The sequence below is a fragment of the Bos taurus genome, chromosome 3 (assembly GCF_002263795.3).
Source record: "Bos taurus isolate L1 Dominette 01449 registration number 42190680 breed Hereford chromosome 3, ARS-UCD2.0, whole genome shotgun sequence".
Lineage (NCBI taxonomy): Eukaryota > Metazoa > Chordata > Mammalia > Artiodactyla > Bovidae > Bos > Bos taurus.
This window is the reverse complement of record NC_037330.1, coordinates 95,529,861-95,557,234: the sequence shown is the minus strand read 5'-3', so window position 1 is coordinate 95,557,234 and position 27,374 is coordinate 95,529,861. Positions and strand designations below refer to the sequence as shown.

Below are 27,374 nucleotides of genomic sequence, written 5' to 3'. Positions count from 1 at the left end.
GATTATATAAGTCCTTAATATACTTTGGTAAGAAACCTGAATTTTTGTCTAAGAGTAACGGAAAGCTAACGGAGGGATGTGAGCAGGGGAAAGACACAATCAAGCTATGGTTTTGATTCATGTGTATCTTAGACCATTTAAATACGGGGAGAGCTGCCATTTGCAGGTAGTGGAATAAGGACAGGGGAAAGAAGAGGTCATTAAATGGTAAGACTGAGAAAGCAAAGGAAAATTTACCTACTCATTTTTATTATCTATGATTATAAGTAAGAAATACACACAATTTTTTCTTACATTATTTTTTCCAGTTTTGATAACAAGATTACACAAACATTATAAAATAAGATAGGTAGCAGTCCCACTGGGAAGTTTGTGGTAAGATTTCTTTATGGAAATCCTCTGGGCTAGGGGAAGAATATAGCATGCAAAATCTTATACTTTAAGTTCAATTTCTGTAATAGTTATATTACTTTTTCAGGTTATCTAAGTCTTATATTCATTTTAGTACCTGATAGTTTATAGAAAATTCTCTATTTCAACCAAACTTCAGATTTTACTGCCACAAAGATAAGTTTATTTTATTACTATTCATGTATACTTTCACTTTAGAACAATTTATTAATTTCTTATGTTTAGCATTAACTTTAATAATTATTATACCAATCAAAACCTTTCCTCTGAATCTGTAGTTAAGTCCTCTTTTTCAACCTAATATTTTTGTGCTTTTTCTCATCCTTTCTTGGCTAGATTTCTCAAGCAGTTATTATTTGTTGATTACTTATATCATTAATTGTATGCGTGCTCACTCATATTTGACTCTCTGTGATCCCATGGACCATAGCTCGCCAGGTTCCTCTGTCCATGGAATTTTCCAGGCAAGAATACTGGAGTGTGTTGCCAATTTCTACTCCACTACCATTAATTACTGCTTTTAAATGTTTCTTTCCATCTATTTTCTTCAGACTTACTCTACTGCTATTTCTGTAACTTCTTAAGTAGAACATAAAATGCACTTATTTTCTCTCTCTATTGTCTTCTAATTAGTGGACTTAATATTACAAATTTCCCTCTAAGTATCACTTTTGCTGTATTCAAAGTTTCAATATATAGCACTCTTATTTGTTCAGTTCAGTTCAGTTGCTCAGTCGTGTCCGACTCTTTGCAACCCCATGAACTGCAGCACGCCAGGCCTCCCTGTCCATCACTAACTCCTGGAATTCACCCAAACTCATGTTCATTGAGTCAGTGATGCCATCCAACCATCTTATCCTCTGTCATCCCCTTCTCCTCCCGCCCTCAATCTTTCCCAGAATCAGCGTCTTCTCAAATGAGTCAGCTCTTTGCATCAGGTGGCCAAAGTAATTGCACTCATCTCACACGCTAGTAAAGTAATGCTCAAAATTCTCCAAGCTAGGCTTCAGCAATACATGAACCATGAATTTCCAGATGTTCAAGTTGGTTTTAGAAAAGGCAGAGGAACCAGAGATCAAATTGCCAACATTCGCTGGATCATCAAAAAAGCAAGAGAGTTCCAGAAAAACATCTATTTCTGCTTTATTGACTATGGCAAAGCTTTTGACTGTGTGGATCACAATAAACTGTGGAAAATTCTGAAAGAGATGGGAATACCAGACCACCTTACCTGCCTCTTGAGAAACCTGTATACTGTTCAGGAAACAACAGTTAGAACTGGACATGGAACAACAGACTGGTTCCAAATAGGGAAAGGAGTACGTCAAGGCTGTACATTGTCACCCTGCTTATTTAACTTATATGCAGAGTATATCATGAGAAAAGCTGGGCTGGAAGAAGCACAAGCTTCTTCCCAAGAATCAAGATTGCCGGGAGAAATATCAGGAACTTCAGATATGCAAATGACACCACCCTTATGGCAGAAAGTGAAGAACTAAAGAGCCTCTTGATGAAAGTGAAAGAGGAGAGTGAAAAAGTTGCCTTAAAGCTCAACATTGAGAAAACTAAGATCATGGCATCCGGTCTCAACACTTCACGGCAAACAGGTGGGGAAACAGTGGCCGACTTTATTTTTGGGGGCTCCAAAATCACTGCAGATGGTGATTGCAACCATGAAAATAAAAGACACTTCTTGGAAGAAAAGTTATGCTCAATCTAGACAGCATATTAAAAAGCAGAGACATTCATTACTTTGTCAACAAAGGCCTATCTAGTCAAAGCTATGGCTTTTCCAGCATGTGAGAGTTGGACTATAAAGAAAGCTGAGCACTGAAAATTGATGTGTTTGAACTGTGGTGTTGGAGAAGACTCTTGAGAGTCCCTTGGACTGCAAGGAGATCCAACCAGTCCATCCTAAAGGAGATCAGTCCTTGGGTGTTCACTGGAAGGACTGATGTGAATGGGAAACACTAGAGATTTCTTCAAGAAAATCAGAGATACCAAGGGAACATTTCATGCAAAGATGGGCTTGATAAAGGACAGAAATGGTATGCACCTAACAGAAGCAGAAGATATTAAGAAGAGGTGGCAGGAATACACAGAAGAACTCTACAAAAAAGATCTTCACATCCCAGATAATCACGATGGTGTGATCACTCACCTAGAGCCAGACATCCTAGAATGTGAAGTCAAGTGGGCCTTAAGGAAGCATCACTATGAACAAAGCTAGTGGAGATGATGGAACTCCAGTTGAGCTATTTCAAATCCTAAAAGATCATGCTATCAAAATGCTACACTCAACGTCAGCAAATTTGGAAGTCAGCAGTGGCCACAGGACTGGAAAAGGTCAGTTTTCATCCCAATCCCAAAGAAAGGCAATGCCAAAGAATGCTCAAACTCTTATTTGTGCTCACTTCTAAATTACTAGTGGTTGTTATTATGATTTCACTTTTACCTGTAAATTATCTGTAGTATCCAAATGTATGGAGGACCTCAGAGATACCTTTTTATTACTACTTCACCTTTAATTTTACTGCAAAATGGCCAAAGAATGGATCAGCATGACAGTGATTCTTTGGTAGTGATTCTTAATCATCCTACTTGGAATACATTGCAGTATTTTGTACCATTACCACTGTATATTTGAGACAAAAAATACAGGTAGTAGTACAGATTTCTCAGGATTGTCTCAATCTAGAGACATATGACTGGATTACAAATGGGAAAGACATGCCAGTGAAAGCTCAACTGGCAACTAGGAAACGGTGTTTATAGAGATTTGTCATTTATACATATTTGGAAAACAAAGCACTGAGAGGAAATGTCAGGGAAAATGTACAGTAAGAGGGGTTGCTGAAAGAACTCTAGAGGACACCAACTTTACAGGAGATGAAGAAAAGAGGCACTTACAGGATGAAACAACCTGAGTGGCAGATAGAACACCAGAACAGTGCTGGAAATTTTCTTTAAAGAGATTAATTTTTTAAAAAGTCACAATATGTCAATGACTAGGTTGTAAGTGCCTAGAGGACAGAGCATGTTTCCATCTACTAGTTAATCAATAAATATTTGATAGATTGACCCTCTCCTATGATATGAAACAGGTATAATTGACAGCTCCCCTCTTTTAATTTTATTGTGATTGACAGTACAATCTGAAGTTGTGCCATAGGTGTAACTGCATCACCTTTGAATTAATAAGTGAAATCTGATCTATTTTAAGAAGCTAAAAAACACTTTTCAATTGTTAAAAAGATTATGATTAAAGAGTTGCTCTTAAATTCTCAAAAAGCCTGAAATTCTACTTTCTGAAAAACAAAAACATAATTTACTTTAAAATAATTCTAAATATAAGGTTATAGACACTTACATGGTAATTCTGTTGCTCTTAGCTTTTTAAAAAATACTGTAAATACAAAATAAGATTCAATTACCAGGCACCCCCTAGTGGCAGAAAAATCAAGTTAAAAAATTTTTCATAAGGCATGGTTTAATATATAGCTCTCACCAAACCTTGAGAATAAAACTATTTGTCAGTAAAGAATGTAAGAGCATGTTATTTTACGTCTATATTTTACTAGATGATGAATAGTGTACAGTAACTAAAAAGTTCATTCACACACTAAAATTTCATCAATACTCTTGAAAACTACAGTAACTAAAATGCATATAAATGAACTTCAAGGACTATATAATGACAAATTACAAGATTTTTTTAAAAATGTCATTATAGAAAACAGCTTCTGAAAAAGAAGTCATCTTTGGAATAAAGCTTTATATATTTCTGTCAAGAAACTGGAAGCTAGATGGAGAGTCAGATGAAGATATCAGTAGCAGAAGTTATTATTCACTGTTGACCTTAAACCAGCTGCAAAACTCTCTTTAAAACACCTCAAGTTCCTAATTTATAATACAGATATCAATATCAGCCTCTGTGTTCTTACAGAGGTGCTATAAAAATGAAGTGAGAGTTGAATGAAAAAGATTACTACTGGTATTTACTAGCATACATGTTTTAATAATTATGTTTTGCAATTTGTGTTTTTGCATATGAATGTACCTCTTCTGTTTAATGAATTTTTATAACCACCCTGACAACTAAAATCAATGCTTCCTATTTTATATAAGGAGAATCTAAGACCCTAGATAAACAGCGATTATAATCTAGGACTTTTCTCTCTAGATCTTACCTTTTTTGCATGGATAGATTATAATCACATTACTTTCCTGATTTGATCATAATAAACTTTGTTTAGGAATGACACCATAACATCAGTATTGTCCAGTTCATTGAAAGAAGACTGATACTCTAAAGAAAGAACATAACGTTTGCCACTGCACTGAAATTGGAACGGTGGAATCCAGCAGCAGGACCTCGTCATAGTTCTGCACTGCAATTAACAGGCAGTTTATTACCCAGTTTCCCTCAGTTTTTCCACATCCACTGACTCGTGTCAGAGAAATAAAAGAATAAAATCAATTTAATATCAAACCAACCACCTAAATCAAATATACCTTTTAAAAGAAATTCCAAATCTGAGGAGAAGGATGGGGTGGTATGTACATAAACTTTGCTATTTTCCTCTATCAGTTTCGAAGTTTTTCTATTTATTTACCAATTCTCAAATATAACAATCAGAATGATATTTTCTCCTTTTTAGATTATATACTGAGTTACAAATTATAAATAAGGTTTGTATGAATCCACCAATTGTAAAAAAATTTTGCAAAAACAAATCAACTTGATTTATTATGTAGGTTAGTGCACAGCAATATTGTCTCCCATATTTGATAATATGATATGCTATATAACTCAATATTAAAATACTTTTGGGTTCCATTATACAGTTATGATATAAAAATTATTTTTGTTTGATAAAACACAAGTGAAAATCATAAGTTAAAAATAATTATTACCATTAGCTTTTAAAATTCTGTATGGATTTTGTTTTTAATTGTCTCTCATGAAATGAGAATTTAAGATATATTTTATAGATGAAAAAAGAAAAATAATCTCTAGCTTTATAGAAAGATATCTTGGATTAACATATCTAAAAGAAATACACTGTAACTTTTATGTGCATTATTAAACTTCTTCATCAGCAGGAGCCTCTATGCTCCTCTCACTAGCCAGATACACTGTGTTTTTTGTATCTTTTATTTGACTTTGAATTTTTATGTCTTTCTTATCATTCCAACATAGGAAAAAGCACCATTATAACTTGCTAAAAATCCATACAGCCAACTAAGGAATACTACTTTGAAAAGTGAAAGTGAAAGTCACTCAGTCCTGTCAGACTCTTTGTGACTCCATGGACTATACAGTCCATAGAATTCCCCAGGCCAGAATACTGGAGTGGGTTGCTTTTCCCTTCTCCAGAGGATCTTCCAAACCCAGGGGTTGATCCAGGTCTCCTTCATTGCAGGCAGATTCTTTACCAGCTGAGCCACAAGGGAAGCCCAAGAATACTGGAGTGGGTAGCCTATCCCTTCTCCAGCAGATCTTCCTGACCCAGGAATTGCACAGGGGTCTCCTGCATTGCAGGTGGATTCTTTACCAGCTAAGCTACCAGGGAAGACTAGTTTAGTATTATATAAAGTAGTCATTCTCCAATAAACACTGCATTTCAAGAAACACTGTAGGTCCCTGCCTGCCTAGGGACTGAGACACATGGCAATGAACATTTCCATTAGCCCCGGAAGACATTTTTCAAAAATCCATTTAATCATACTACTGGAAAGCAACAGATTACAACCAATGATGTCTCTTATCTACATTTAATTATATGGATTACATACTGGATGACATTCTTAACTAACCTAAAAATAATGTTGTACCTGAGTGGATACAGAACCCATATCTATAATCTCATCTGGCATCTAAATCAACATTACTATAAGCACAAGGACTGTAAGTACTGTTTCTCATAGTATGCAAATGAAAATTCCCATTAATATATGATCTGAACATAAGATACAGAGCAACCCAAGAAATCTTTAAATTCTTAACCTAAAACAAACCATTAACAAACTATCAGATACAATTATACAATTATATCAGATTTAACTTTCTTCAGTGATTTCTACTTTGGTAAAGTGAAATTTACTTTTCTTTTTGATACTATCTACCTGTGATGGTATGAGCTGTTAGAAATACACATTTGGTTTTCTTCCCCATACAGAGCTCCTAAAATCTTTGCAATTTTTTAATTAATAAGAGTGATACTAACAAGCTTCTATACTGGTTGCCAGGGGAACCAACCTCATGATTAGAGGGTTAGAACATTTAACCACCTCTCCCTCCTACCCTACTCTGTGAAGAAGAGAGGAGCTGGAAGTTAGGCTAATTACTAATAGCCAGTGATTCAATCAATCATGCCTATGTGGTGAATCTCCATAAAAATCCTAGTTGAAGAGCTCTGGAGAGCTTCCAGGTTGGTAAAAAAGAAAGCATCCACGTGCTGGCAGGTGGGCACACCTTAAACATTACAAGCACTCCTCTGCTCAAGACCCTTGCAGATCTCATTCTATATTCTCTTCATTTGGCTGTTCATTTAAAATATGTTTTACAATAAATTGGTAATAGTACATAGAGCATTTCTGAGTTCTGTGAGCCATTCTCTTGCAAATTATCAAACACAGAAGGGAGTGGTGGGAACCTCCTATTCACAGCCAGTTGGTCAGAAGCACAGGTGACAACCTATACCTGCAACTGGGTCTGATATGGGGCAGTGTTATGGAGCTGAGTCCTGAACTTGTGGGATCTACTGCTATCTCCAGGTAGGTAGTATCAGAATTTTGTTAAATTGAAGAATATCCAGCAGGTGTTGAAGACTTGGTGGGTAGTGGACACATTTGTTGGCCAGAACTGTTCCATGAGTAGTACAGTAAAGAAAACAGGATGTTTTTCCTTTCACTACACTAATAATAAAGATACTGGGGAAAAATTTGACAATATTTGAAGTTTAGAGACACCAAGTTGTATTAAATTAAAAAAAAAGAAAATGTGCAAAAAATTGTGAAAATCTAAGAATGTAAACACAGTTCCAGAAGGAAACTGTGCTCAGGAAAATTATGACTCTATCACTAGCTTAATGATTCACTTTAGATCCAGTTGCTTCATTAGGCAATAATAATACAATATATAATTAAATATTGAAATCATTTGATCATTCTATAAATATACTGAGTTTCACTGTAAATACTGAAAAAAGAATGACACTATCTATTCCAAAAAGAAAGAAAATCTTAAAAATTTTATATCAATGTATTTCAAGCTGTATTCTCCAGAGCACAAGAAATTTCCTCAAAGATATACTGCTTCAGCCATGGGAGAAACTAGAGTTCCAGTTGCTCATTCTCTTCCCTCCAACTCTCGTTCTTCCCTTCAAACAGAGAAGTACCATTTATGACTCTTCTATTATATAAATAAAGTTTTGCTAGCTTTTCTTTGTAAAAAGATTCCATCACTAAAATCAAACAAATTTGGGATTTGGGAGATTTGGGAGATTTGGGATTTGGGAGATTTGGGAGATTTGGGAGAAAAAAAAAAAGATTTGGGAGAAAAAAAATAAATAAATAAATAAAATAAAATCAAACAAATGAACACTCCAAACCAAATAGTTTGAAACGTTATATAGTTAATAGTTGTTAGTAAGCTAAAACTTCAACAAGTTTTTAATTTTGATATTTATATACAGCTTAAAGAAATTTAACAATCAAACTTTTCATTTCCTATTTCCAGGAAAAGTAAACACCTTACCCAGCATGACTAGATGATGAAGGTGGTGGCAAATCTGGTGTAAGGACATAAAGACTGTTGTTTTTTGGCAAGTGTAGTGATTTTAAGACGGTCTGAAAAAGAAAGAGTAAAAACAAAAAATAACTATTGATTGTGCATTATTAATCTTTTCTTATAATTCTTAGAAAATTATTGCCACTGCAGCTTGGCTTTTCATCTTTTGACAATTTCCTAAATAGGATAATACAGAACTATTGAATCCAAATAAATTTGTTTCTCCCATGCATAAGTTAGCATAAATCTGAGTATTAAAATAAAATACAAATTCTTTAGCTCACAAAGAGATACAAATATACACAGTTATATACAGTTGAAGATTATTAATTACTTCATTGAAGAAGCATAACCTTGCAACTAATATCTACTTTATTCAGGATCATTATAGCAAAAATTAGCAAGTTATGTTTTCAGAGATCATTAGATCCAGAAAAGATGATAGAGAATATCTTAAACCAAAGATTTTATAAATGAGGAGCTATAGCCTAAGAAATGAAAAGACCTGGATGAGGTCTCTACTAAGCGTTACCTAGGTTACTTAACTCTTCCTCCAGATAATCATCATGTGTGTGTGTGTGTGTGTGTGTGTGTTCTCAGTAGTGTCCAACTTTTGGGGACCCCATAGACAGTAGCCTGCCAGGCTCCATGGTCCGTGAGATTTCCCAGGCAAGAATCCTGGAGTGGGTTGCCATTTCCTCCTCCAGGAGATCTTCTCAACCCAATGATCAACCTATGTCTCTTGTGTCTCCTGCACTGGCAGGCAGATTTTTCACCACTGCACCACATGGATGATAAAAAAAAAATTTTAACATGAAAGTCAATGCTGAAGGTTCTTCAGAGAGGAAGAACTGGAAACGGAAATGAGGAACAATGAGGACACATATTTTAACAGTTAGTCCAGTAGTATAATGGCTACTTAAGTTCAGTTCAGTCGCTCAGTCGTGTCTGTTTGTGATCCCATAAACCATAACATGCCAGGCCTCCTTCTCCATCACCAACTCCCGGAGTCCACCCAAAGCCAATCCATCAAGTTGGTGATGCCATCCAACCATCTCATCTTCTGTCGTTCCCTTCTCCTCCTGCCCTCAATCTTTCCCAGCATCAGGGTCTTCTCAAATGAGTCAAATCTTCGCATCAGGTGGCCAAAGTACTGGAGTTTCAGCTTGAACATCAGTCCTTTCAATGAACACCCAGGACTGATCTCCTTTAGGATGGACTGGTTGGATCTCCTTGTAGTCCAAAGGACTCTAAAGAGTCTTTTCCAACACCATAGTTCAAAAGGATCAATTCTTCGGCGCTCAGCTTTCTTTATAGTTCAACTCTCACATCTGTACATGACCACTTGAAAATCCATAGCCTTGACTAGACGGACCTTTGTTGACAAAGTAATGTCTCTGCTTTTTAATATGCTGTCTAGCTTGGTCATAACTTTCCTCCCAAGGAGTAAGCGTCTTTTAATTTCATGGCTGCAGTCACCATCTGCAGTGATTTTGGACCCCAGAAAAATAAAGTCTGACACTGTTTCCCCATCTATTTGCCATGAAGTGATGGGACCGGATGCCATGATCTTAGTTTTCTCAATGTTGAGCTTTAAGCCAACTTTTTCACTCTCCTCTTTCACTTTCATCAAGAAGCTTTAGTTCTTCTTCACTTTCTGCCATAAGGGTGGTATCATCTGCATATCTGAGGTTATTGATATTTCTCCCGGCAATCTTGATTCCAGCTTGTGCCTCCTCCAGCCCAGCATTTCTCATGTTGTACTCTGCTAAGTCACTTCAGTCGTGTCCGACTCTGTGTGACCCCATAGATGGCAGCCCACCAGGCTCCCCCGTCCCTGGGATTCTCCAGGCAAGAACACTGGAGTCGGTTGCCATTTCCTTCTCCAATGCATGAAAGTAAAACGTGAAAGTGAAGTCGCTCAGTTGTGCCTGACTCTTCGCAACCCCATGGACTGCAGCCTACCAGGCTCCTCTGTCCATGGGATTTTGCAGGCAAGAGTACTGGAGTGGGGTGCCATCGCCTTCTCTGCATGATGTACTCTGCACATAATGGTGACAATATACACCTTTGACGTACTCCTTTTCTTATTTGCAACCAGTCTGTTGTTCCATGTTCAGTTCTAAGTGTTGCTTCCTGGCGTGCATACAGGTTTCTCAAGAGGCAGGTCAAGTGGTCTGGTATTCCCATCTTTTTCGGAGAAAAGCAATTAAAACTGAGAATCCTCCAAAGAAACAATATCTTCAGGAAGGCAGATTTCAGTCAGAAGTAGATGGTGAAGAGAATGTGTAACAAGAGGTTGGCAATAGAAGGAATTTTGCTAATGATGAAATTAGTTCCATAGGGCTCAGGAAAAAATTTTCAAGCAGTGGAGAGCAAAATGAACAGAGACAGATATGAGCTGTACAGAGGCTATGGAGATTTAAGTGAGGAATAATTTGGGAATCTGAGACTCCTTGTGGTGACTGGCATAAACAGTATAAAAGGCATAATGAAACTGGTTCTGGTTGAATCAAAGCAAATAATAATGTCAAGGCTGAAAATATTGGAAAGAAAGGTGGAGTAGATATCTAGGAATCACTTTTAACCCTGAATATGAAAGTAGGGACACCTGGGGAGAGTTGATCTTATCCTAGCATATAACCTAACGAATTTATTCTTGACCCTTCGTGAGAGTACCCATCTTACTAAAGGCAGAGTCTTCCTTCACAAGCTTTGGGACTTATTCTTGACTTATATTTGTCATACCTTAATACTTACTCATTATCTGCAATATATTCTGACATCCTTTATCCCTATTTCCTTTTCTTTTAATGCTGGGTATAACCCACTCAATTAACTTCACAACTCACTAATGATTTGTGACCATGGATTGAAAAAAACACTGTAATAGGCAATTAATTATAACTTCACAATCATCCAGGAAGACTTGAAGTTCTGAATCTTTTTGTCAAATATATGCAAGTTACTCTGAAATCTGTTATCTTGCAAGAGTTAATATGCAAACAAACAAACAAAAATATGGCCTACAAACACAGGAAAGTTACTTTTACCATTTTTTATCTTTCATTATTTTACTTTGATGATTACTGATAACAGCTTGGTCTTACCACTTGATCATTATTGTCACTTTACCATTCCTGATCCAAAGATTTTCCAATAAACCTTCTCAAACCACATATGATATGATTAAACATATACTTTAAGTAGGTCAGTCATTCCACAAACATTTATTTGATGCTTATTATATCCGGCACTGGATATATAATGATGAAAGAAACACCATTTTGTATGGTGTTGTGATAGAAAATGCTGAGATGAGAATCATTTTACAAAACACAAATAACTATTAAGAAAGTAACGTTTAAGCTGAGACTTGAAGGATGAAAAAGTCACCCATGTGAAGAACTGAGGATAAAGCATTCCAGGCAGCTAAAGAGCATCTGTCAGATAAAGATGTAAAGAGCTTTAGCATTTTAGAAGAATTAAAAGGTTCTATGATCGCAGCTTGGAAAGTGAAGGTATGTAAGGCTGAAGATGAGGTTGTAGAGGTGAATATAGGGTAAATAATACAATACCTTTTAAACCATGGTGAGTAGCTTGAATTTTATTCAAAGTGCAATAAAAAGTTATATTTTACCAGGAAAGTGATATAATTTGATTTATGTTTTTAAAAGAACATTGTGGCTCCTCTATGGAGAATGCATAGGAAGAATCCCCTCCCAAGAAAAGCTGAAAAAATAATAATGAAGCTATTACACTGGTCCAGGCAAGATATGCTAACAACATGGATTAGGCCGTGCAATAACAATACTGTAAAGTGGCTATGGTTGAGATATATTTTGAAAACAGAGTCTATAGGACTTACTAAGGATTAGGTACTTTTGAAATTTTTTTAAAAATTATTTTATTGAGGAACTCCCTGGCAATCCAGTGGCCAGGACTCAGTGCTTTCACTGCCATGACCCAGGATCAGTCCCTGGTTGGAGAAGTAAGATCCCGCAAGCTGCAGAGCATGGCCAATTAATTTATCTATTAAAATTTATTTTACTCAAGTACAGTTGATATACAATGTGCTGAGTCAGTTTCCGAGGATTAGGTGTTTTTCAAATGGGAAAAGATTAATGCCCACATTTTTTGATTTAGCAGTGGTGATATGGTTCTGCCATTTACTGGGGAAGACTGGTAGAGAAATGGCATGGGAAGGAAAATCAAAAGTTCCATTTTAAATATGTTAAGCTAAAAATGCCAATAAGGTATGCAAGAATAAAAGTGAACTACCAATTTGGTTATACGAATTCAAAGACGTATAACTTAGCAATACATATTTGGGAGTAATCAGAAAATTAATGGCATAGAAATAGAAAATATCACTTAGGGAGAAGAGCACATAAACTGTCAGCCCTCTGTATCCATAGGTTCCACACCCAAGGATGGAAAATACTCGTAAAAATAAAAATTCCAGAAGCTCCAAAAAGCAAAACTCGAATTTGCCACACATCAGCAACTATTTACATAGCATTTACTTTGTATTAGGTATTTTAAGTTATCTAGAGATGATTTAAAGCATAATGAGGATGTATAGGTTATATGCAAATACTATGCCATTTTATATAAGGGGCGGACTTTATTTTTATGGACTCCAAAATCACTGCAGAGGGTGACGGCAGCCATGAAATTAAAAGACGCTTACTCCTTGGGAGGAAAGTTATGACCAACCTAGACAGCATATTGAAAAGCAGAGACATTACTTTGTCAACAAAGGTCTGTCTAGTCAAGGCTATGGTTTTTCCAGTGGTCATGTATGGATGTGAGAGTTGGACTATAAAGAAAGCTGAGCACTGAAGAATTGATGCTTTTGAACTGTAGTGCTGGAGAAGACTCTTGAGAGTCCCTTGGACTACAAGGAGATCCAACCAGTCCATCCTAAAGGAGATCAGTCCTGGGTGTTCATTGGAAGGACTGATGTTGAAGCTGAAACTCCAGTACTTTGGCCACCTGATGCAAAGAGCTAACTCATTTGAGAAGACCCTGATGCTGGGAAAGACTGATGGCAGGAGGAGAAGGGGACGACAGAGGATGAGATGGTTGGATGGCATCACCAATTCATGGATGTGGGTTTGGGTGGACTCTGGGAGTTGGTGATGGAGAGGGAGGCCTGGCATGTTGCGGTTCATTGGGTCACAAAGAGTCAGACACAACTGAGTGACTGAACTGAAATGAACTGAACTTGAGCATCCATAGATTTTGGTATGAGGGGGGAGATGCTGGAACCAATCTCTTATGGCTACTGAGAAACAACTTACCAGAACACATTGGGGTTTAAGAACATTTTGAAAATGTTTGCCTTTCTTTTTACAAAATGCCGGGTAGGTAATTCATATCCATGGGTTTCCCAATAAATGAATGGATAAATGATATAGCTATGTAAACTAATGCATTTTGCTGTTTTATTTCTACCAAGGTTGTTGATTTACTTAGTCAATACTTCTTTTTATTATTAAATCTACATTTCAATTAGAACAGCCAAAAAGGACCAGGTGTCAGTCAACTATAGCCTGTGCAAAAATTCAGCCTACTACTTAACTTTTGTATGTTCTGTCAGTTAAGCATGATTTTTGCATTTTTAAATGTTTGAAAAAAATTCAAATGAAGAGTAGTGTCTGATATATGAAATTATATAAAATGAAAATTTCTATGTCCACAAATACTGATTTAACCCAACAGTCATGCTCACTGGTTCATATATGGTCTAAAGTTATTTTCATCTATGATAGCAGAACTGAGTGGTTGCAACAGAGATTCCATGGTCCACAAAGCCTAAAATATTAACTACCTGGCTCAGTACAGAAAAAGTAAGGTAACTCCTGATGTTGTTGTTGTTTAGTCGCTCAGTCGTGTCCAACTCTTTGGGACCCCGTGGAGTGCAGCATACCAGGCTTCGCTGTCCTTCATCATCTCCGGAGTTTGCTCAAACTCATGTCCACTGAGTCGATGATGCCATCCAATCATGTCATCCTCTGTTGCCCCCCTTTCCGCCTGCCTTCAATCATTCCCAGCATCAGGGTCTTTTCCAATTAGTTGGCTCTTCACGCTAGGTGGCCAAAGTACTGGAGTTTCAGCTTCAGCATCAGTCCTTCCAATGAATACTGATTTCCTTTAGGATGGACTGGTTTGATCTCTGTGCAGTCAAAGGGACTCTCAAGAGCCTTCTCCAACACCACAGTTCAAAAGCATCAATTCTTCAATGCTTAGCTTTCTTTATGGTCCAACTCTCACATCCGTGCATGACTACCAGAAAACACACAGCTTTGACTAGACGGACCTTTGTCGGCAAAGTGATGTCTCTGCTTTTTAATATGCTGTCTAGGTTGGTCATAGCTTTTTTCCCAAAGAGCAAGGACCTTTTAATTTTATGACTGCAGTCACCATCTGTAGTGATTCTGGAGCCCAAGAAAATAAAGTCTTTTCATTGTTGTTTCACTCTTTTCATTGTTTCCCCATCTATTTGCCATGAAGTGATGGGACTGGATGTTATGACCTTAGTTTTGTGAATGCTGAGTTTTAAATCACCTTTCTTACTCTCCTTTCTCACCTTTATTAAGAGGCTTTTCAATTCCTCTTAGCTTTCTGCCATTAGGGTGGTGTCATCTACATATCTGAAGTTATTGATATTATTATAATATCAATAACCTCTAATATAGCACATCACTAATTTTTACTTAAATTTGTAAGTATCTTGCCAACCTAAAATTCCTATAAATAACTTAATGAAGTACTCAGAGTATCTCCATGTATCAAATGAACTCACATACAAATTTTTATAAGCACAATGTCTATCAGAAACTGTTGACAGAGAGTTGAACTGAAAGTTGAAGATTTTAAGTTCATGCCTGGTATTTAAATATCAACTCAGTTACTAGTGTGAAAAGATTTAGTTATTTCTATTTCAAACATCTAAAACTTTACTTAACTCATTTCTTTCCATCCCTTACCACTCACTCTGTCAGAAAAAGAATGTGCATAAAATATTTTATGCCTGAGGCTGCAAATGGGTGCTTGAGAATAGCAACTACTAGCTTAAAATTGCAACATTTTGTGTAAACTCTTAAAATATAACTCTTCCATGCACCTGACCCTATCCACCTAACAAAGAAGCATTCTAACCATTTAAATTTTCTAAGTTAAAAATATTTCCTATTACCTTTTTGTTCCATATAAATACTTGATATAAACATATATGGGCTTCCCTGGTGGCTCAGATGATAAAGAATCCACCTGCACTGCAGGAGCCCTGGGTTCCTGCATTGCACAAATCTGCAATGCAGGGTTCAATCCCTGGGTTAGGAAGATCCCCTGGAGAAGGGAATAGCTACCCACTCCAGTATTCTTGCCTGGAGAATTCCAAGGACAGAAGAGCCTGGTGGGCTACTACAGTCCATGGGGTTGCAAAGAGTTGGAAACAACTGAGTGTCTAACACTCACTTTCACAAATGTATATATACTGGGTATGACTTCTTTCAGGCAAACAAGTAACTGTTTAGGTAATTATTATTCCAAGGCAATTACTGACATCATATGAGGTTTGAGAAAAGGATAAAATGCTCTCAAAAAAAGATGTCAAGTTGACTTCTATAAAATACTTATAAATAGGAAAAATATGCCAAAGAGTGATTTTACTTATATACCTAATGAGTGTTGCTGATTAACAATGAAATGTTTTAACTTGAAAAACACTGTTTGCTGTATTCTTAAACAAACTTACTATTACCAAATCTCCATTTGTCATATGTAACAACATTAACAAAAAACAATTTTATACTTTAGTCAATAGCATAGCTTAATTTTCTTTTATTTCTAGGTAATTATGAAACTCACACTGTCTTCCACGTCTCCAGTCTTCCAGCCTTTTAAAAGCATTTTAGACATAGGTATCTGAAGTTCACTTTCTAAAATCTGTTTAATTTCTCCTGTACAAATAAAAAGAGACCAAATATTAATAACAAAATAATACAATCAGTATTTATTCATATCCAAAGCTAGTACTAATATTAGGGATATGGTTCTCAAGTCAATGACATTTGTTTCATGAATGAATATGAAAAATTTCAGTAGTCCAAACTTCAAATCTTGATCATACAACATGATGTCCCTTTGAAGAAGTGAAGTTTCAACATTATAATAAAAAACTTAATAATTAAGCAGTTTTTTTTTTTTTTTTTAAAGAAACAGATATCAGTGATGGGGTTTTGAATAGAAACAATCTATTTCAAACCAACCAATAGACCAATATGTGATCAGCATATGGTGGGAGTAGTCAGTAAAGAATAAAACTTGAGGCATTATAGTATAAGGAAAGCAAACTGTGCAATGCAGTTTGGGGTTGAAGTCTTAGCTTAAAGAAATAAAATAACTTGTCTATTTTTAGTTTTTGTATCTGTAAAATGGGATATAATAATGCCTATCTTATCTACCTCTAAGGTTCAAGGATAGAGGAGACAACATCCATGAAAGTAGCTGGAAAAAAAAAAAAATGCATATAATCTAGAAGACAATTTAAACTGTCTTAAAAAGAAAAGGAACAGAATTTAAGAAAAGAAAAAAAAAGTTATGTTGGATCAAATAAAGAAGGCTTTGTGAGACAGGTGAGACTTAAACTCAAGTTTCAATTGTAGCTGGATTAAAACCAAGCATGAAGTATGCTAGGGTTTCGTGAAGGAGAACTAAATCAAAGGAAAGGATATACTATTCAGTGCAGAAAAAGACCAAAATGTAAAAGCAAAAGTGAAAATGATGCTAATCAGAAACAGTAAAGAAACACAATTTTTCCAGCATGCTACAAAGTACTTTTCAAGAATCAAGTCTACTTATTAATTAACCAGCTCATTTCTGGTTCTACAGTACAATAAACAGATCATTAAATCAGAATGTACAAATATTTCATGTATATGCTTTTATTAGATTGGTTAGTCTATAATTTTAGATTAACATGTAATGCAATTCCATTTATAATAAGTGACTGAACACTGCAGAAAATGATCATACTATACATTAAAAGAAAAGTAATTCCATGCTGATAAAGGAAAAGAAGGAAGGTGGAGCTTACCCTACATAAGTTCTAAGGAATCACAGTGGTCTAGGTAAGCAACGCTACAATCAAACCCTTCATGGCCTTCAGTTCAGTCAGTTCAGTCATGTCCAACTCTTGGCAACCCCATGAACCACAGCACATTAGGCCTCCCTGTCCATCACCAACTCCCGGAGTTCATCCAAACTCATGTCCATTGAGTCGGTGATGCCATCCAACCATCTCATCCTCTGTCGTCCCCTTCTCCGCCTGCCCTCAATCCCTCCCAGCATCAGGGTCTTCTCAAATGAGTTAGCTCTTCACATCAGGTGGCCAAAGTACTGGAGTTTCAGCTTCAACATCAGTCCTTCCAATGAACACCCAGGACTGATATCCTTTAGGATGGACTGGTTGGATCTCCTCGCAGTCCAAGGGACTCTCAAGAGTCTTCTCCAACACCACAGTTCAAAAGCATCTATTCTTCGGCACTCAGCTTTCTTTACAGTCCAACTCTTACATCCATACATTACTACTGGAAAAGTGTCCTTAGTGACTTTTTTTTTTTTTGCTTTCCTAAGAAAATTCCTATCTGGGCACTTTGGATAGTGATTAAACATCATAAAAGAATTCTGATTCAACATTATACTTTAGAAGCACAAAATACATCGACTTTGACCTTCAAAAATATCACTGTTGAGAAAGGATTGTTCTCTTCATGGAAATAAGAGAAAGGTGAGCCACATTTCTTATGTGATTGTGATTGTGTTAGGTCCCTTGGTTGTGTTCAACTCTTTGCAATCCTATAGACTGTAGCCCACTAGGCTCCTCTGTCCATGGAATTCTCTAGGCAAGGATACTGGAGTAGGTTGCCATTCTCTTCTCCAGGGGAGCTTCCTGACCCATGGATTGAACCCAAGTCTCCTACATTACAGGCAGATGGCACTGCCACTATAGTACCCCTATATGTGAAAACTGATGATACGTAGATTTCATCAAGGAACACTCCACTAACTGCCAAGCATATATGAGATACAGGTTTAATATCCAAAATATATAAAGAACTCACATAACTCAATAACCAAAAGCTCCTAAATAATCAAACTAAAACTGAGCTGATTTAGACATCTTTCCAAAGAAGACAAAAAATGGCCAACAGGTACATGAAAAGATGCTCAATATCATTAAATACTAGGGAAATACAAACAAAAAGCCACAATGTGGTATCATCTCACATCTGTTAGAATGGCTACCATCAAAAAGACAAGAGATAAGTGATGGTGAGGATATGAAGAAAAGAGAACCATTGTGGGGTTGCTTCCTTTTATTCTTACTTTGCTGGGATTTAATTACTTAAAAAATTTTTTTAATAAATGAAATTTTAAATGTTTTTTAGTCACTAAGTCATGTCTTTTCAACCCCGAGGACTGTAGCCTGCCAGGCTCCTCTGTCCGTGGGATTTCCCAGTCAAGATTACTAGAATGGGTGGCCATTTCCTTCTCCAGGAGATCTTCCTGACTCAGGGATTGAACCTGCATCTCCTTTATTGGCGGTGGATGCTTTACCACTGAGCCATCAGCAAAGCCAAATATTGTTGTTAAATATTGTTGTCAATGCTTTTGACAAGCCAAATATTGTTGTCAAATGTTTTTCCCTCCATCTATTAAAATGATCAATAGATTTTCTCTCATTCATTGTACTAATATGGTGAATTAATAATGGATTATATAAAAACTGTTAAACAAGCCTTGTATTCCTGAGTAAAGCCCACTTGACCATGAGGTATCGTTATACATATCTATATTTTTGTTACATTTAATGAGTTCAATTTATAAATATTTATAAAGGATTTCTGCCTCTAGACTGTAAGAAATATCAGTCTATAATAGTTTCCTTTTCCTATAATGTCTTTGATTTTAGTATCAGGGTTAATGCTGATTACATAAAATAAATTAAGTAATATTTCATCTTTCTCTATTTGTGAATGATTTCTAACACTTCTTCCTTAAATATTAGACAGACTTTACCAGTGAACCCATCTGGGCTTGGGGTTCACTTTTTTTTTGGAGGAGGAGGAAGGGGGGAAGGGAGTGAGGAAGGGAGCAGGGAAGGCTTTGATTGTTATAGCTTTATATATTAGATGTACAGCAATTAAAATTTTAAATTTTTTCTCTGTCAACTGTGGTAACTTACACCTTTAAAATAATTTTTCTAGCTTTTAAAGTGTTTTATGTAGCTTTTAAATTTTCTAGCATGAATCCATTCTTAATGTTGCCTTATAATCCATTTAATGTTTGTAGGTACCTTTCATTCTCAGTATGTTTAACTTGTGTTTTCTCTCTTGTTCTTATTCACATTAGCAAGAGAATTACCACCTTTATTGAGCTTCTAAAAAAAAAAAAAAAGCTTTAAGTTGTGTTCATTTAGTTCATTTTCTCTATAATGTTTATCCATTTTCTGCTTTATTGATTTCTATGCCTGTGTCTATGTATGTATAAGTTTTTCCTTTCATACTTACTTAGGGTTTGATTTGCTCTTTTCAAAAACATTTAAGTTTTATTATGATTGGTAAAAAACAAAATACACATATTCACAATCTATAATTTGATAAGTTTTAACAAATATATAAAGTTGATGAAACCATCATCATAATCAAGATTATGAATTTATTCAGCAACCCCAAAAAGTTTTCTTATACACCTTGTTAACTCTTCCACACTACCCCTTTCCATATCCCCAGGGAACCAGTGATTTGATTTTGGTGATTGTGAATTGGTTCAAATTATCTAGAATTTTAGATAAAAGGAATTTCAGAATATACTTTAAAAATATGGCTTTCATTCAAAATACATTGTCTGAGATTCTTCCACATTGTTACATGTAATGACAATGTTTCTTTTATTACTAAATAGTATTCCATTGTATGAATATAAAACAATTTGTTTATCCATTCACTGGTTTATGGACATTTGTTGTTTTCCATAGTTTCAGGCTACAAATAAATATTTGAGGTTACAAATAACATACATGTCTTTGATGGGACATATGATTTCATTTCTCTTGGGTAAATACCTAAGAGAAGAATGGTCAGTGTATTTTTAACTCTGTAGGAAAAGAGTCAAACACTTTTCCAAACTGTGATGTCTTCAAATTCACTGTGACAAATTTTTACTGTGATGTCTTCAAGTTCACTAATCTTTTCTTCTTCAATGTCTAATCTTCTGTTAATCCCACTTTGTATGTTTTTCATCTCAGACATCATGGTCTTAACCTCTAGACATTCGATTTGGGCTATTTTTACATTTTCAGTCATTTATGATTTGAAATCTTTTCTTTTTCTGAACTTAAGTAACAGTTATAATAATTGTTTTAATGTCCTTATTTGCTAATTACAACATCTATGTCAATTTCAGGGGTTTTTTTGGTTAACTGATTTTTACTTTATGGGCCAGGCTTTCCTCTTCCTTGAATGCCTGGTAATCTTTATTGGATGCCAGACACTGTGAATTTTACCTCGATGGGTGCTAAATATTTTCTTATTCCTATAAATATACTTGAGCTTTATTTTGGGAGGCAGTTATTTGAAAATAATTCTGTCCTTTTGAGTCTTTGCTTTTAAGATGTTGTACCACGTGAGCGGTATTTAGGACTAATCTTGACACTACTAAGACAAAAGCCTTCTTAGTACAGTTAACTCTTATTAAACAACACAGGTTTGAACTATGAGGGTTCACTTATACATGGATTATTTTTCAACAGTAAACACTACAGTATTATACAATTTGCAGTTGGTTGAATTGCAGTGGATGAGGTACTGCAGATAGAGAGGAAAAGGGTATATAGAGGGCTGACTATAAGTTATACGTGGATTTTAAGCAGTGCAAAGGGTTGGTGCCCCTAACCCCTGAGTTGTTCAAGAATCAACTGTACTCCATCCAAAGCCTCATGAATTATGAGGTTTTCTAGTCCAGTTGGTAAATGTGTATTTGGTTCTCAAAAGCAGAAGGGTGGGGTGGAGTGGGGACACTTTTCTTGTTTCTCATTGCTTCCAGAACTTTCTTCTTATATAAATAAACATGTGAACTGTAAATTTCCCTTCCATACCACTTTGTCAGAGAAGGCAATGGCACCCCACTCCAGTACTCTTGCCTGGAATATCCCATGGATGGAGGAGCCTGGTAGGTGGCAGTCCATGGGGGTCGCACAGAGTCGGACATGACTGAGCGACTTCACTTTCACTTTTCACTTTCATGCATTGGAGAAGGAAATGGCAACCCACTCCAGTGTTCTTGCCTGGAGAATCCCAGGGATGGGGGAGCCTGGTGGGCTGCCGTCTATGGGGTCACACAGAGTCAGACACGACTGAAGTGACTTAGCAGCATACCACTTTGTCAGCATAAAAGAAATGTTGATATGTGATGTTTCCATCATAACTAAAAATATTTTCTAATTTCCTTTGTGATTTCTTTGTTGATCCTTAGTTTACTTAGAGATATGTTAATTACCTCCAGAATTCTTGTCTGGAGAATCCCATGGACAGAGAAGCCTGGCAGGCAAGAGCCCAGAGGGTCCCAGACAGTTGGACATGACTGAAGCGACTTACAATGCACACTTGTATGTTAATTACCAAATATATCAGAATTTTCAAGTTTCCTTTGATTTCTATTTTAATTCCACTGAGTCAGAGAACATACCTAACATGACTTTTTAAGTCACTTTGGGTCACTTTCTGTGACTTGTTTCATGTCAGAGCATTTTTTTTAACCTTGACGAATGTAGCAAATGCAGGTGAAAAGAATATAAATTTTCCTATGGTTATGAGAGGGCTTCCCAAGTGGCTCAGTGGTAAAAGAATCCTCCTGCAGTGTAGGAGACCTGGTTTGATCCCTGGGTCGGGAAGATTCCCTGGAGAAGGAAATGGCAACTCACTCCAGTGTGCTTGCCCGAAAAACTCCAGGCACAGAGAAAGCCTGGTGGGCTATAGTCCATGTGGTGGCAAAGAGTTGGACATGAGTAAGTGACTGAGCATGCATGCACGCACGGTTTTAAGAAGCATTTTATCTATTTCACGTAAGTAAAATTGGTTGATACACTATTCATATTTTCTATCTGTTGTTTTGAACATTACTATGAGAAAGGAGTGTTTTTATGCCCAATTACAACTGTAGTTTTTTTCCTTTTCTCATTGCAGTTCTAGTGATTAGTTTTTGGTACACAGACTTTCAAAGTTGTTATTATATATACACACATTTAGGATACTTATGTCTTTAGGATTAACCGACATTTTCATCATTATGAAGTGTCCCCATTTAGCCTTCATAATAGATAGTACTTGCACAGAATTTTAGTTCATTTAGTATTAACATAATATGTGATTAATAGAACACATATATTGGTTACTATTTTCTTATTTATGTTTCAATCTTTCTATCTAAAGTGGATTTCTTATACATATATAATTGGTTTTTCTTTGTTATACAGTCTCACAATCTCTACCTTCTCATAAGGATGTGAAGATAATTTAATTATCTATATGCTTATTTGTTCTCTATTTGTCTTGATTTTTACTTCTTTTATCATCTTCCTCTACCTCCATTTGCAAATATTGAATATATTAGGTATTTTCATTTCATTTTCAAACCTTAACTCAATTACTTTTATGTGTGTTTCATTGTTTTAGGGATGGTCTAGGGTTTACAATATGCATATTTAATTTCACACAGTCCATCTTCAAATAACACAGGACTTGTCTGACAAAAACATACTTCCATTCCCCTTTCCTGTTGTGTTCTTTCCATAACTTTACATCTATAAAGTCAATATCTTTTAAAGAAATTTAAACGAAAGAAAAAATATACTCATATTTTTACCATTTCTCTTCGTTTCTTTGTATTAATCTAATTTCCTATCAGGCGTCATTTTCTTCAGCTTGAGGAACTTACTTCCATAGTTTAATAGCTCTTGTAGCTTTTGTATGAAAATAAAGTCTTAATTTAGTTTTCATTTCTGAAAGATACTTTTGTTGAATATAGCATTCCAGATTGACACTTTATTTCTTTGGCACTTAGAAACATCATTACATTGTCTCCTGGCTTGCACTGCTTCTATTACAAAGAGTGTAGTCATTATTTTGAAGACTTCCCAGTGGCTCAGTGGTAAAGAATCTGCCTGCCAATGGAGGAGATGCAAAGACGGGAATTCGATACCTGGGTCAGGAAGATCCCCTGGAGTAGGAAATGGCAACCCAATCCAGTATTCTTGCCTGGAAAATTCCATGGACAGAGGAGCCTAGCAGGCTCAATGAATGTCTGTATTTAATAGTTTGCCTCTAGGGAGTGTAGAAGTTTATTTTGACGGGTCCTTAAATTTCATGCATATCAGGTTGATCCATTTGAGACTTCTTTACAACACTATTTTGGTGGATCTGAAGCAGTGATTCTCCAAAGTATAATTGATAATTTGGGGAATTCCTTGAGAATGTATAAAATTAATGATCATTATGTTGACAAGCATTATCTCAATTCTATCACTAAGTGACTATTAGTTACTAACCCAATTTATTGGCCCTCTCTGAGACTCGAATTCCACATTAATTAAAAAAAAAAGATAAGAATGTATTTCATATTAATGTCACCTGTTACCATTTTTTAATGGGAAAAAAAAAAAAAAACAACACAACACAGCACCAAAAAGTAAAAACTGCCCCTAAAGAAAATTGAGACTTAGTCTCCCAGTAAATGCAAGAAAATCATACCTGTCACCTAGAAAATGAGAAATAATATATCATGTGACTTTCTCTCAAGCATAAATCTCAAGAGTGAATTTTTGCCTTCTTTGTTCAAATCACACTTTTTTTGGTAATATCAGAAATCTTCCAGTGCCTCTATTCTTTTCCTTATTTTAAACGCTATAAGCCATCAATACCTACAAATATTTGTTTCAACTATGAAACTGCTCTTTTGAAAAAAATCGGACTAAGATTCTGTAGCAGAAGCAGCATATTACATATTAGATACTAAAGGCTAGACAGGACCCAGCTCAGAGGCTTTTTAAAATCATCCTGGGATACGACTTACCCATGAACAACCAGTAAGTTAATGGCAAAACCTATAAGGCAATGTTCCATTGCTTTTCCCTCCATACATTTTCACCTCAGATACTCAAAGGTGCAGTCGTTGTATATCTTGCTGCTCAAACATACAAATTTAAACAAAAAGATCATTACTGTAACACCTATAGTTATCAACAGAATCATAAATATGTGACAACTTACAGAGTCTGAGACAAGAGGGTTCCAGAAAATGCTACTCACTTTTAGGTTATATACAGTATATCACAGCATCATCTTTCAGGAATGATGGAATTCCAGTTGAGCTCTTTCAAATCCTGAAAGATGATGCTGTGAGAGTGCTGCACTCAATATGCCAGTAAATTTGGAAAACTCAGCAGTGGCCACAGGACTGGAAAAGGTCAGTTTTCATTCCAATCCCAAAGAAAGGCAATGCAAAAGAATGCTCAAACTACCACACAATTGCACTCATCTGACACGTTAGTAAAGTAATGCTCAAAATTCTCAAGACAGGCTTCAGCAATACGTGAACCGTGAACTTCCAGATGTTCAACCTGGTTTTAAAAAGGAGAGGAACCAGAGATCAAATTGCCAACATCTGCTGGATCATCGAAAAAGCAAGAGACTTCCAGAAAAACATCTATTTCTGCTTTATTGACTATTCCAAAGCCTTTGACTGTGTGGATCACAATAAACTGTGGAAAATTCTTCAGTTCAGTTCAATTTAGTTGCTCAATCATGTCCGACTCTTTGCAACCCCATGATTTGCAGCACGCCAGGCCTCCCTGTCCATCACCAACTTCTGGAGTTCACTCAGACTCACGTCCGTCGAGTCAGTGATGCCATCCAGCCATCTCATCCTCTGTCGTCCCCTTCTCCTCCTGTCCCCAAACCCTCCCAGCATCAGAGTCTTTTCCAATGAGTCAATTCTTTGCATGAGGTGGCCAAAGTACTGGAGTTTCAGCTTTAGCATCATTCCTTCCAAAGAAATCCCAGGGCTGATCTCCTTCTGAATGGACTGGCTGGATCTCCTTGCAGTCCAAGGGACTCTCAAGAGTCTTCTCCAACACCACAGTTCAAAAGCATCCATTATTCAGCGCTCAGCCTTCTTCACAGTCCAACTCTCACATCCATACGTGACCACTGGAAAAACCATAGCCTGACTAGACGAACCTTTTTTGGCAAAGTAATGTCTCTGCTTTTGAATATGCTATCTGTGTTGGTCATAACTTTCCTTCCAAGGAGTAAGCGTCTTTTAATTTCATGGCTGCAGTCACCATCTGCAGTGATTTTGGAGCCCCCAAAAATAAAGTCTGATACTGTTTCCACTGTTTCCCCATCTATTTCCCATGAGGTGATGGAACTGGATGCCATGATCTTCGTTTTCTGAATGTTGAGCTTTAAGCCAACTTTTTCACTCTCCACTTTCACTTTCCTTCTTCAAGAGATAGGAATACCAGAGCACCTGGCCTGCCTCTTGAGAAACCTACATGCAGGTCAGGAAGCAACAGTTAGAACTGGACATGGAACAACAGACTGGTTCCAAATAGGAAAAGGAGTACGTCAAAGCTGTATATTGTCACCCTGCTTATTTAACTTCTATGCAGAGTACATCATGAGAAACGTTGGGCTGGAAGAAGCACAAGCTGGAATCAAGATTGCTCGGAGAAATATCAATAACCTCAGATATGCAGATGACATCACCCTTATAGGCAGAAAGTGAAGAGGAACTCAAAAGCCTCTTGATGAAAGTGAAAGTGGAGACTGAAAAGTTGGCTTAAAGCTCAATATTCAGAAAACGAAGATCATGGCATCTGGTCCCATCACTTCATGGGAAATAGATGGGGAAACAGTGGAAACAGTATCAGACTTTATTTTTGGGGGCTCCAAAATCACTGCAGATGGTAATTGCAGCCATGAAATTAAAAGACGCTTACTCCTTGGAAGAAATGTTATGACCAACCTAGATAGCATATTCAAAAGCAGAGACATTACTTTGCCAATAAAGGTCTGTCTAGTCAAGGCTGTGGTTTTTCCAGTGGTCATGTATGGATGTCAGAGTTGGACTGTGAAGAAAGCTGAGCACCAAAGAATGGATGCTTTTGAATTGTGGTGTTGGAGAAGACTCTTGAGAGTCCCTTGGACTGCAGGGAGATCCAACCAGTCCATTCTGAAGGAGGTCAGCCCTGGGATTTCTTTGGAAGGAATGATGCTAAAGCTGAAACTCCAGTACTTTACCACCTCGTGCGAAGAGCGGAGAAGGCAACGGCACCCCACTCCAGTACTCTTGCCTGGAAAATCCCATGGACGGAGGAGCCTGGTAGGCTGCAGTCCATGGGGTTGCTAAGAGTTGGACACGACTTAGTGACTTCACTTTCACTTTTCACTTTCATGCATTGGAGAAGGAAATGGCAACCCACTCCAGTGTTCTTGCCTGGAGAATCCCAGGGACAGGCGAGCCTGGTAGGCTGCCGTCTTTGGGGTCGCAAAGTCGGACACGACTGAAGCGACTTAGTAGCAGCACTTAGCAGCATGCAAAGAGTTGACTCATTGGAAAAGACTCTGAAGCTGGGAGGGATTGGGGGCAGGAGGAGAAGGGGATGACAGAGGATGAGATGGCAGGATGGCATCACTGACTCGATGGATGTGAGTCTGAGTGAACTCCGGGAGTTGGTGATGGACAGGGAGGCCTGGCGTGCTGTGATTCATGGGGTTGCAAAGAGTCGGATACGACTGAGCGACTGAACTGAACTGAACTGAACTGAACATGTATTTGTCCTTTTCTGCATCTGGCTTATGAAACATTTAGCCTAATGTCTTCAAAATTCAGCCATGTTGTAGTAAATAGCAGAATTCTGTTTCTCTGTAAAGCTAGAACAATATTCTACTCTATCTACATACCACATTTTGCTTATCCATTCATTAGTCGACAGTCAGTTGGGTTGCTTCCACTTTTTGTTCTGATTTTCTGTAAAAGCTCCTATTTTCCATTATTTTGGATATATATTCAGAAGTGAAACCGATTGATTATGTGG

At 36.7% G+C, this 27,374-nt stretch overlaps 1 protein-coding gene across 3 annotated transcripts in view; it reads right to left on the bottom strand.

The window, feature by feature from the left end:
• Window positions 1–27,374, bottom strand: part of FAF1 (Fas associated factor 1) — a 497,629-nt gene that overhangs the window by 291,863 nt on the left and 178,392 nt on the right. For all 3 annotated transcript variants that reach the window (NM_001046318.1, XM_059884654.1, XM_059884655.1), the window contains exons 5-6: window positions 16,085–16,176; window positions 8,174–8,265 (exon numbers count right to left, since the gene is read on the bottom strand). In NM_001046318.1, the coding sequence (NP_001039783.1) occupies window positions 8,174–8,265; window positions 16,085–16,176 (184 nt within the window). The remainder of the gene's footprint in view (window positions 1–8,173; window positions 8,266–16,084; window positions 16,177–27,374) is intronic.